Source organism: Oncorhynchus kisutch, linkage group LG29 (assembly GCF_002021735.2).
Source record: "Oncorhynchus kisutch isolate 150728-3 linkage group LG29, Okis_V2, whole genome shotgun sequence".
Lineage (NCBI taxonomy): Eukaryota > Metazoa > Chordata > Actinopteri > Salmoniformes > Salmonidae > Oncorhynchus > Oncorhynchus kisutch.
The window spans coordinates 37907237-37920649 of NC_034202.2; the positions used below are offsets into that span (position 1 = coordinate 37907237).

The 13413-nt window shown below is 44.2% G+C and overlaps 1 protein-coding gene across 1 annotated transcript in view; it reads right to left on the reverse strand.

The window, feature by feature from the left end:
* The window catches only part of fryb (furry homolog b (Drosophila)), a 120883-nt gene that overhangs the window by 35922 nt on the left and 71548 nt on the right, over positions 1-13413 (reverse strand). The window contains exons 37-44 of the mRNA XM_031808761.1: positions 11929-12020; positions 11231-11324; positions 10807-11026; positions 8286-8437; positions 7046-7233; positions 3726-3820; positions 1914-2349; positions 531-729 (exon numbers count right to left, since the gene is read on the reverse strand). Of these exons, the coding sequence (XP_031664621.1) occupies positions 531-729; positions 1914-2349; positions 3726-3820; positions 7046-7233; positions 8286-8437; positions 10807-11026; positions 11231-11324; positions 11929-12020 (1476 nt within the window). The remainder of the gene's footprint in view (positions 1-530; positions 730-1913; positions 2350-3725; positions 3821-7045; positions 7234-8285; positions 8438-10806; positions 11027-11230; positions 11325-11928; positions 12021-13413) is intronic.

The following is a 13413-nucleotide window of genomic DNA, read 5'->3' on the forward strand; positions in this document are numbered from 1 at the left end:
GGTCTATACCAGCAGGGTAGGGGGTTATACTGGTCTATATTTGGAGGGTAGAGGGTTATACTGGTCTATACCAGCAGGGTAGGGGGTTATACTGGTCTATATCTGGAGGGTAGAGGGCTATACTGGTCTATACCAGCAGGGTAGGGGTTATACTGGTCTATATCTGGAGGGTAGAGGGTTATACTGGTCTATACCAGCAGGGTAGGGGGTTATACTGGTCTATACCAGCAGGGTAGGGGGTTATACTGGTCTATACCAGCAGGGTAGGGGGTTATACTGGTCTATACCAGCAGGGTAGAGGGTTATACTGGTCATTCAGTGTGTGTTATGTCAGATGCAATTTGTTCCCTCTTCTTCCTCCCTTGTTTTTTGTAAATGTCACCGAGGGTAAATGTCAGTGTTTAGCCTCCAGCTGTACATCCTACATGTATCTCTCTACATCTTTTACCCAATGGGATTGTTTCGTTATGGTCTAGTCCTTGATTAATTGATAGATTGATTGATTGACAGACTGACTAATCAATACGTACCTATAGCCTGTGATGTGTCGACCACGGGGACTCGTGAGACAGGTGTGAGCTGACAGAAGAGTTGCAGGGTGAGGTCAGAGGTCGTCTGGGAGGTGAAGCCCTTTAACAACAGCTGTTGTAGTCCAGAAAAACCACTCCATCTCAGCTGGGCCTGCAGCTTCTCCAAACGCTCACGGTTCTCAGCCCGGTCCAGGGGCACCTGGGAAATGGAGTTCCGGTTTAACTTTAGAGTTCTCTACGTATGTACAGGGTACATTCTTATCACATGTATTATCAACCTTTGGCAGTAACTTGTGGATAAAGCCATTGCATTATCATTACATTTATATTACAAAACCCATAGCACTTTAGACAGCAGCTTGTTTACAGGTGTAGTGAAATATGACACTCAAATGTACAGTTTGATTTACCAATTATCATGTATTATGCCATGTTTACACGACCCACCTTAGACAGTAGCTTGTGGACCATGTTTAAGCGACCCACCTTAGACAGTAGCTTGTGTACCATGTTTACACGACCCACCTTAGACAGCAGCTTGTGGACCATGTTTACACGACCCACCTTAGACAGTAGCTTGTGGACCATGTTTACACGACCCACCTTAGACAGTAGCTTGTGGACCATGTTTACACAACCCACCTTAGACAGTAGCTTGTGGACAATGTTTACACGACCCACCTTAGACAGTAGCTTGTGGACCATGTTAACACGACCCACGTTAGACAGTAGCTTGTGGACCATGTTTACACGACCCACCTTAGACAGTAGCTTGTGGACCATGTTTACACGACCCACCTTAGACAGCAGCTTGTGGACCATGTTTACACGACCCACCTTAGACAGCAGCTTGTGGACCATGTTTACACGACCCACCTTAGACAGCAGCTTGTGGACCATGTTTACACGACCCACCTTAGACAGCAGCTTCTGGACCATGTTTACACGACCCACCTTAGACAGCAGCTTGTGGACCATGTTTACACGACCCACCTTAGACAGTAGCTTGTGGACCATGTTTACACGACCCACCTTAGACAGTAGCTTGTGGACCATGTTTACACAACCCACCTTAGACAGCAGCTTGTGGACCATGTTTACATGACCCACCTTAGACAGTAGCTTGTGGACCATGTTTACACGACCCACCTTAGACAGTAGCTTGTGGACCATGTTTACACGACCCACCTTAGACAGTAGCTTGTGGACCATGTTTACACGACCCACCTTAGACAGTAGCTTGTGGACCATGTTTACACGACCCACCTTAGACAGTAGCTTGTGGACCATGTTTACACGACCCACCTTAGACAGCAGCTTCTGGACCATGTTTACACGACCCACCTTAGACAGTAACTTGTGGACCATGTTTACACGACCCACCTTAGACAGCAGCTTGTGGACCAGCCTGAGGGACATCTGATACTCAAACTCAAAATCTGACTCCATGAGTGACACCGCCACCCAGAACACCGTAGCCAATAGGGACGAAGGATGGGACACGTGGGCAGGATCAGACAGCACGCTAGGATCAATTCGATTAGTCGACGCCGAGGAGGCGTGTATACTCCGTCCGGGCCGGCCCAGGCCGTGATTGGTGCAGGCCTGGATGCGGTCGAGGGTAGCGCTGCGAGGCGGATCGTGTGATTGGTTGCCGCTCTCACCAAACTTTTTGGGTACAGAATAGGACCGCTGGTGTCGGCTGCGTTCGGCTGAGAGGCCGCTAAGCCCCACCCCCGGCAGGTTGAGCTGGCCAGTGCTCTTCCTGTTAAACTGCTTCTCAAGCTTCTCATTGGTCAAGAAGTCTGGGGAGGAGGTCCTACAGAGGGGTTAGAAAGAACAAAGCTAGAGTGAATAGTTGACCATACTGTTAACTAAACCAACTGTCTAAGTAGGCTATTGCCTATGCTGATTCAGATGACTTGTTGAAGGCAAAAGACTGTAACATAAAGACTGTAACATAAAGACTAACAAAGACTGTAACATAAAGACTGTAACATAAAGACTAACAAAGACTGTAACATAAAGACTGTAACATAAAGACTGTAACATAAAGACTAACAAAGACTGTAACATAAAGACTGTAACATAAAGACTAACAAAGACTGTAACATAAAGACTGTAACATAAAGACTGTAACATAAAGACTGTAACATAAAGACTAACATAAAGACTAACAAAGACTGTAACTTAAAGACTAACATAAAGACTGTAACATAAAGACTGTAACATAAAGACTGTAACATAAAGACTGTAACATAAAGACTGTAACATAAAGACTGTAACATAAAGACTGTAACATAAAGACTGTAACTTAAAGACTAACATAAAGACTAACAAAGACTGTAACATAAAGACTGTAACATAAAGACTAACAAAGACTGTAACATAAAGACTAACATAAAGACTAACAAAGACTGTAACATAAAGACTGTAACATAAAGACTAACATAAAGACTAACAAAGACTGTAACTTAAAGACTAACATAAAGACTGTAACATAAAGACTGTAACATAAAGTCTGTAACATAAAGACTGTAACATAAAGACTGTAACATAAAGACTAACAAAGACTGTAACATAAAGACTGTAACATAAAGACTAACAAAGACTGTAACATAAAGACTAACATAAAGACTAACAAAGACTGTAACATAAAGACTATAACATAAAGACTGTAACATAAAGACTGTAACATAAAGACTAACAAAGACTGTAACATAAAGACTAACATAAAGACTAACAAAGACTGTAACATAAAGACTATAACATAAAGACTGTAACATAAAGAATGTAACATAAAGACTGTAACATAAAGACTGTAACATAAAGACTGTAACATAAAGACTGTAACATAAAGACTGTAACATAAAGTCTGTAACATAAAGACTGTAACATAAAGACTGTAACAAAGACTGTAACATAAAGACTGTAACATAAAGACTGTAACATAAAGACTGTAACATAAAGACTGTAACATAAAGACTGTAACATAAAGACTGTAACATAAAGACTGTAACATAAAGACTGTAACATAAAGACTGTAACATAAAGACTGTAACATAAAGACTGTAACATAAAGACTGTAACATAAAGACTGTAACATAAAGACTGTAACATAAAGTCAACATATCTGCATGATGAACAGCAGATGAATGAAAGTGAAAGTGTAGAGGGGTGAAATAGAACTCCTACCTGGTCAGAGCAGCCATCAGATCACTGTTCTTCAGACACTCAGCCAGGTTCACCACCACGGATTCTAGAGTCAGCAACACCTCCATCACATAGCCCTGGAACAAAGACATTACTGTTACCTCCATCACATAGCCCTGGAACACAGATATTACAGTTACCTCCATCACATAGCCCTGGAACACAGATATTACAGTTACCTCCATCACATAGCCCTGGAACACAGACATGACTGTTACCTCCATCACATAGCCCTGGAACACAGACATGACTGTTACCTCCATCACATAGCCCTGGAACACAGACATTACTGTTACCTCCATCACATAGCCCTGGAACACAGACATGACTGTTACCTCCATCACATAGCCCTGGAACACAGACATTACTGTTACCTCCATCACATAGCCCTGGAACACAGACATGACTGTTACCTCCATCACATAGCCCTGGAACACAGACATTACTGTTACCTCCATCACATAGCCCTGGAACACAGACATGACTGTTACCTCCATCACATAGCCCTGGAACACAGACATTACTGTTACCTCCATCACATAGCCTTGTAACACAGACATTACTTTACCTTTGTTTTTACACTGCTTCTACTCACTGTTTATTATCTATGCATAGTCACTTTACAAATTACCTCGACTAATATGTACCCTTGCACATTGACTCGGTACCGGTACCCCCTGTATATAGCCTCCACATTGACTCTGTACCTGTACCCCCTGTATATAGCCTCCACATTGACTCTGTACTGGTACCCCCTGTATATAGCCTCCACATTGACTCTGTACCGGTACCCCCTGTATATAGCCTGCACATTGACTCTGTACAGGTACCCCCCTGTATATAGCGTCCACATTGTCTCTGTACCAGTACCCCCCTGTATATAGCCTCCACATTGACTCTGTACAGGTACCCCCTGTATATAGCCTCCACATTGACTCTGTACAGGTACCCCCCTGTATATAGCCTCCACATTGACTCTGTACTGGTACCCCTTGTATATAGCCTCCACATTGACTCTGTACCGCTACCCCCCTGTATACAGCCTCCACATTGACTTGGTACAGGTACCCCCTGTATATAGTCTCCACATTGACTTGGTACAGGTACCCCCTGTATATAGCCTCCACATTGACTCAGTACAGGTACCCCCTGTATATAGCCTCCACATTGTCTCAGTACCGGTACCCCCTGTATATAGCCTCCACATTGACTCAGTACAGGTACCCCCTGTATATAGCCTCCACATTGACTCAGTACATGTACCCCCTGTATATAGCCTCCACATTGTCTCAGTACCCCCTGTATATAGCCTCCACATTGACTCAGTACCGGTACCCCCTGTATATTGGCTCCACATTGACTCTGTACTGGTACCCCCTGTATATAGCCTCCACATTGACTCAGTACAGGTACCCCCTGTATATAGCCTCCACATTGACTCAGTACATGTACCCCCTGTATATAGCCTCCACATTGTCTCAGTACCCCCTGTATATAGCCTCCACATTGACTCAGTACCGGTACCCCCTGTATATTGGCTCCACATTGACTCTGTACCGGTACCCCCTGTATATAGCCTCCACATTGTCTCAGTACCGGTACCCCCTGTATATAGCCTCCACATTGACTCAGTACATGTACCCCCTGTATATAGCCTCCACATTGTCTCAGTACCGGTACCCCCTGTATATAGCCTCCACATTGACTCAGTACAGGTACCCCCTGTATATAGCCTCCACATTGACTCAGTACATGTACCCCCTGTATATAGCCTCCACATTGACTCAGTACCCCCTGTATATAGCCTCCACATTGACTCAGTACATGTACCCCCTGTATATAGCCTCCACATTGTCTCAGTACCGGTACCCCCTGTATATAGCCTCCACATTGACTCAGTACATGTACCCCCTGTATATAGCCTCCACATTGTCTCAGTACCGGTACCCCCTGTATATAGCCTCCACATTGACTCAGTACAGGTACCCCCTGTATATAGCCTCCACATTGACTCAGTACATGTACCCCCTGTATATAGCCTCCACATTGACTCAGTACCCCCTGTATATAGCCTCCACATTGACTCAGTACCCCCTGTATATAGCCTCCACATTGTCTCAGTACCGGTACCCCCTGTATATAGCCTCCACATTGACTCAGTACATGTACCCCCTGTATATAGCCTCCACATTGTCTCAGTACCGGTACCCCCTGTATATAGCCTCCACATTGACTCAGTACAGGTACCCCCTGTATATAGCCTCCACATTGACTCAGTACATGTACCCCCTGTATATAGCCTCCACATTGACTCAGTACCCCCTGTATATAGCCTCCACATTGACTCAGTACATGTACCCCCTGTATATAGCCTCCACATTGTCTCAGTACCGGTACCCCCTGTATATTGGCTCCACATTGACTCAGTACCAGTACACCCTGTATATAGCCTCCACATTGACTCAGTACATGTACCCCCTGTATATAGTCTCCACATTGACTCAGTACATGTACCCCCTGTATATAGCCTCCACATTGACTCAGTACATGTACCCCCTGTATATAGCCTCCACATTGACTCAGTACAGGTACTATATATAGAGGGTAGTGCGTACAGCCCAGTACATCACTGGGGCCAAGCTTCCTTCCATCCAGGACCTCGGTACCGGAGCGCCAAGTCTAGGTCCAAGAGGCTTCTAAACAACTTCTACCCCCAAAGCAATAAGACTCCTGAACATCTAGTCAAACGGCAACCCGGACTATGGCTTGCCTCACAAGGAGCCCGCCTGTTACGCGAATACAGTAAGAAGCCAAGGTAAGTTGCTAGCTAGCATTAAACTTATGCATATAATCGATGCAGTGCGCATTCGCGAAAAAGGACTGTCGTTGCTCCAACGTGTACCTAACCATAAACACCAATGCCTTTCTTAAAATCAATACACAGAAGTATATATTTTTAAACCTGCATATTTAGCTAAAATAAATCCTGATGGATGCCACCCATTAGATAAAATACGGAACGGTTCCGTATTTCATTGAAAGAATAAATGTCTTGTTTCTATTTCTTGAACTGCATTGTTGGTTAAGGGCTTGTAAGTAAGCATTTCACGGTAAGGTCTACCTACACCTGTTGTATTTAGCGCATGTTACAAATACCATTTGATTTGTTACCTCGACCACATGGCCCTGGAGCGCGCGCGCGCACACACACACACACACACACACACACACACACACACACACACACACACACACACACACACACACTAACGTTAGGTACAAACACACACTGATACACATACCTGCACCTCGTCCCCGTGCTCTCCCACCACCTCCACCAATCGTGAGAGCAGGTCGGATACAGCGTGAGCGTTGATTGGCTGTTTGAGAGCTCTGAATATCTGGAAGCTCCGCCCAGCGTAGTGACGAGACGAGCTGCACAGAGCGGTCTGCAACGCTACATCACTCAACTGCTGTTCAAGGTGGAAATCTGACCAATAAAGAAAAATAATTTGACAAGATGTCATGATTCTCCAGATACTTCATTTCCTGGGCCCAGATTCACAAAACACTTCTTAAGGTTCTTAATAAAAATAAAATAAGAAGTTCATAAGATAGTTCGTAAGCACAATTCCTCCACAATATCTTAAGATTTAATAATTATCTTACGAACTCCTCAAATATCTTCATACAAAACTTCTTAAAATGTTTGTTGCTAGGCAACCGGTTTAGCTAGCTATCTAGCTAACAACAGTAATCATGTTAGCATATTTCCTACTGAGATTACTCAGTTTGTAAATGAAGTTTGTGAATGAATTAAACAGGTTCAATTGCTTTCATGAGATTTTTCTCTCACTGCCCAGAGTTTAACACGAGGGTTTAGCTATCTTGGAATTAAGAACAAATCCAATCATTTTATTTAAGAATCAAATTTCTTCTTAACTTTTTGATTAAGGAGAAACATAAGAAATAGCACAAGAACATTTCCAATAACCTTTTTGAAGAATAGCAACTTTGCTTAACTTTCTTCTTAAGTCTATATTGCTTCTTAAGACGGTTTTGTGAATCTGGGCACAGGCCTCTTGTATGACATCATATCAATAAATGAAATGTATTTATAATCAAATGTATTTATAAAGCCCTTCTTACATCAGCTGATGTCATAAAGAGCTGTACAGAAACCCAACCTAAAAACCCCAAACAACAAGCAATGCAGGTGTAGAAGCACGGTGGCTAGGAAAAACTCCCTAGAAAGGCCAGAACCTAGGAAGAAACCTAGAGAGGAACCAGGCTATAAGCTCCATAAGAGGTGATGTGGCTTCAGGAACAACAAAAGTGCTTCAAATGAGTGATAAAACAAGTATTAGAACCACCTTTATTCACCAACTACATTAATACTCTGAATGTTACTTGGTGAAATGGTGCAGCTAGTGACAGACAACATTTAGAGACATCACACAATAAAATGCTTAAAAATATATATTTTTAAATCAAAAAGATGGTTTGAGTTATTCATAATAAAGTTATCTGTTGGTGTGTTACCTGACTTGGACTCCTTGAAGACAGAGATGACGTGTCGGAGGAAGTTGGACAGCTGGTCAGAGCTCTTACAGTTGGGGTTCTTAGGAGTGATGTCTTCGTGGACCCACAGCGGGCCAAACGCTCTGAGTATGGAGAGAACAGTACTCCAGGCACTGTGTACCCACCACCATCACACCACCACACACAGGTTACACACACAAACACACACATGCACCTACGGACACACTGCACACAGGTGACAACCACTGCTCCATATGCACACACTCTCACAGATACACAAATGGGCCGCCCCCAGGTGGTACGGGTAGGTAACAACACATCTGCCACGCTGAGCCTCAAAACAGGGGCCCCTCAGGGGTGCATACTCAGTCCTCTCCTGTACTCCCTGTTCACTCACGACTGCACGGCCAGGCACGACTCCAACACCATCATTACATTTGCCGATGACACAAATGTGGTAGGACTGATCACCGACAACAATGAGACAGCCTATAGGGAGGAGGTTAGAGACCTGGCAGTGTGGTGCCAGGACAACAACCTCTCCCTAAACGTGATCAAGACTAAGGAGATGATTGTGGACTACAGGGAAAAGAGGACCAAGCACACCCCCATTCTCATCGACGGGTCTGTAGTGGAGCAGGTTGAGAACTCCAAGTTCCTTGACGTCCACATCACCAACAAACTAACATGGTCCAAACACACCAAGACTGTCGTGAAGCGGGCACGACAAAACCTATTCCCCTTCAGGAGACTGAAAAGATTTGGTATGGGTCTTCAGATCCTCAAAAGGTTTTACAGCTGCACCATCGAGAGCATCACTGCCTGGTGTGGCAACTGCTCGGCCTCCGACCGCAAAGCGCTACAGAGGGTAGTGCGTACAGCCCAGTACATCACTGGGGCCAAGCTTCCTTCCATCCAGGACCTCTGTACCGGAGCGCCAAGTCTAGGTCCAAGAGGCTTCTAAACAACTTCTACCCCCAAAGCAATAAGACTCCTGAACATCTAGTCAAACGGCAACCCGGACTATGGCTTGCCTCACAAGGAGCCCGCCTGTTACGCGAATACAGTAAGAAGCCAAGGTAAGTTGCTAGCTAGCATTAAACTTATGCATATAATCGATGCAGTGCGCATTCGCGAAAAAGGACTGTCGTTGCTCCAACGTGTACCTAACCATAAACACCAATGCCTTTCTTAAAATCAATACACAGAAGTATATATTTTTAAACCTGCATATTTAGCTAAAATAAATCCTGATGGATGCCACCCATTAGATAAAATACGGAACGGTTCCGTATTTCATTGAAAGAATAAATGTCTTGTTTGAGTCTTGTTTTCGAGATGATAGTTTCCAGATTGGACCATATTAATGACCTAAGGCTCACATTTCTGTGTGTTATTATGTTATAATTAAGTCTATGATTTGATAGAGCAGTCTGACTGAGCGATGGTAGGCACCAGCAGACTTGTAAGCATTCATTCAAACAGCACTTTCGTGCATTTTGCCAGCAGCTCTTCGCAAGCACAGCGCTGTTTATGACTATTTTAAGCCTATCAACTCACGAGATTAGGCTGTTGTAACCGATGTGAAATGGCTAGCTAGTTAGCGGGGTGCGCGCTAATTGCGTTTCAAATGTCACTCGCTCAGACTTGGAGTAGTTGTTCCCCTTGCTCTGCATGGGTAACGCTGCTTCGAGGGTGGCTGTTGTCATTGTGTTCCTGGTTCGAGCCCAGGTAGGAGCGAGGAGAGGGACGGAAGCTATACTGTTACACTGGCAATACTAAAGTGCCTATAAGAACATCCAATAGTCAAAGGTATATGAAATACAAATGGTATTGAGAGAAATAGTCCTATAATTCCTATATTAACTACAACCTAAAACTTCTTACCTGGGAATATTGAAGACTCATGTTAAAAGGTACCACCAGCTTTCATATGTTCTCATGTTCTGAGCAAAGAACTGACACGTTAGCTTTCTTAGATGGCACATATTGCACTTTTATTTTCTTCTCCAACACTTTGTTTTTGCATTATTTAAACCAAATTGAACATGTTTCATTATTTATTTGAGGCTAAATTGATTTTATTGATGTATTATATTAAGTTAAAATAAGTGTTCATTCAGTATTGTTGTAATTGTCATTATTAAAAATCGTCCGATTAATCGGTATCCGCTTTTTTTGGTCCTCCAATAATCGGTATTGGCGTTGAAAAATCATAATCGGTCGACCTCTACCTTGAAAATATTGTAAATTTTTACTGCTGCTCTTTAATTACTTTTATCTCTTATTCTTATCCATATTTTTTGAAACGGCACTGTTGAGGGGCTCGTAATTAAGCATTTCACTGTAGGGTCTACTACACCTGTTGTATTCCGCATGTGACTAAGAAAATTAGATTTAACTTGAAATGTCGGCATCGTTTCAGTCTTAAGTGTTTGTGATTGTGTGTGTGTGTGAGGGTGTCTCTCTCTCTCTCTCTCATTATGTGTGTGTGAGCATGCGTGCCTGTGTCTGTGTGTACCTGGTAGTTAGGAACTCTATCAGTTTGTTGGTCTTGTTGTCCGCCTCACTGGCCGTGTCCTCTAGGTCCTCCAGGTCGTCGGGGGTTACCATGGGCAGGTTACCCACACTGCCCCCCGTGCTGCCGCCGCCAAGACTGGCAGAAGAAGAGTTGGAGGAGGAGCTCATGCCAGAGTCAGCCACCGGGGACGCCTGCCACTCCCGCAGGAAGTCGGGACCACCTGACAGGAAGCAGGAAGTGAACAGCAGAGATGAACAGGTGTACCGGCAAAACTGGTTAGTGTTAAATACGATCCTTGCTGATGATTCTGAACAGAACGGACAGAGTTGTTACTACATGGTCATGCTGAAGTACTGCGTTCTCTAACCACAAATGTCTTTGTTGATGCCTCTAGTGTGTGTGTGTGTGTGTGTGTGTGTGTTACCTGAGTACTGGTACTCTGGCTGATAGCTGGATTTGATGGTGAGTGTTTTGTTGTCACTGATCTCTCTGGTGAGCAGCAGCACAGAGGCTATGACCTGGTAACACACGGATGTTTTACAGACAATAAATAACTTCTCACACACAACCACCCACACACGCACGCTATGAATCTAAAACACACAACCACTCAGACAATCTTACACACAACCATAAAAACATGCTGGTCTTATTCCTCTCTTGTGCCAAAGCTTCCCATTGGAAAACGTTTTGCTACGTTGGGCCCAACATTTCACAGTGAATGTATTGTTAGGTTAAAAAACAATGTATAACTGCCTTAATTTGGCTGGACCCCAGGAAGATAAGCTGGAACTAATGGGGATCCATAATAAACCCCAGGAAGAGTAGCTGGAACTAATGGGGATCCATAATAAACCCCAGGAAGATAAGCTGGAACTAATGGGGATCCATAATAAACCCCAGGAAGAGTAGCTGCTGACTTGGCAGGAACTAATGGGAATTCATAATAAACCCCAGGAAGAGTAGCTGCTGTCTTGGCAGGAACGAATGGGGATCCATAATAAACCCCAGGAAGAGTAGCTGGTGCCTTGTTAGGAACTAATGGGAATTCATAATAAACCCCAGGAAGAGTAGCTGCTGTCTTGGCAGGAACTAATGGGGATCCATAATAAATAGAAATACCTGGAAGTTGTTGTTGCAGGATAAAGCGATGAGGAGGTGGAGGAGGAGACGCTTGCTGTGTTCAAACACCTCTGGCCTGTAGTGGTCTAGACCTGGAGAATAGAGAGAACGTTAGACCTGTAGGGGTCCAGACCTGGAGAATAGAGACAACGTTAGACCTGTAGGGGTCTAGACCTGGAGAATAGAGAGAACGTTAGACCTGTAGGGGTCTAGACCTGGAGAATAGAGACAACATTAGACCTGTAGGGGTCCAGACCTGGAGAATAGAGACAACATTAGACCTGTAGGGGTCCAGACCTGGAAAATAGAGACAACATTAGACCTGTAGGGGTCCAGACCTGGAGAATAGAGACAACATTAGACCTGTAGGGGTCCAGACCTGGAGAATAGAGACAACATTAGACCTGTAGGGGTCCAGACCTGGAGAATAGAGACAACATTAGACCTGTAGGGGTCTAGACCTGGAGAATAGAGACAACATTAGACCTGTAGGGGTCTAGACCTGGAAAATAGAGACAACATTAGACCTGTAGGGGTCTAGACCTGGAGAATAGAGACAACATTAGACCTGTAGGGGTCTAGACCTGGAGAATAGAGACAACATTAGACCTGTAGGGGTCTAGACCTGGAAAATAGAGACAACGTTAGACCTGTAGGGGTCTAGACCTTTTGGGGTCCAGGCCTTTTGGGGTCCAGACCTGTAGTGGTCCAGACCTTTTTGGGGTCCAGACCTGTAGGGGTCCAGACCTATAGGGATACAGGACAGGAAACAGTAAAGGCCCCATGCATGACACAAAGAAGCTCTTCAGTATAGACATTTGAGATCATAGAACTATACTGGACAAAAATATAAACGCAACATGCAACAGTCCAAACAAGGGAATCAGTCAACTGAAATAAATTCATTAAGCCCTAATCTATTATTCCTAATCTATTCCTAATCTATTGACTGGGGCAGGGGCGCAGCCACCGGGGAGCCAGGCCCAGCCAATCAGAATGAGTGTTTCCCCACAAAAGCGCTTTATTACAGACAGAAATACTCAATTTAATCAGCTGTCTGGGTGTCTGGTCTCAGACAATCCCCCTGGTGAAGAGGCTGTATGTGGAGGTCCTGGGTTGGCGTGGTTACACGTGGTCTGCGGTTGTGAGGCCGGCTAGACATATTACCAAATTCTCTAAAACAACGTTATGGCAGAGAAATTAACATTAAATTCTCTGGCAACAGCTGTGGTGGACATTTCTGATGTCAGCATGCCAATTGCACGCTTCTTCAAAACCTGAGACATCTGTGGCATTGCGTTGTGTGACAATACTGCACATTTTAGAGTGGTCTTTTATTGTCCCCGACACAAGGTGCACCTGTGTAATGATCATGCTGTTTAATCAGCTTCTTGGTATGTCACACCTGTCAGGTGGATGGATTATCTTGGCAAAGGAGAAATGCACACTACTACACACACACACACGCAGTCCATCATTAACACG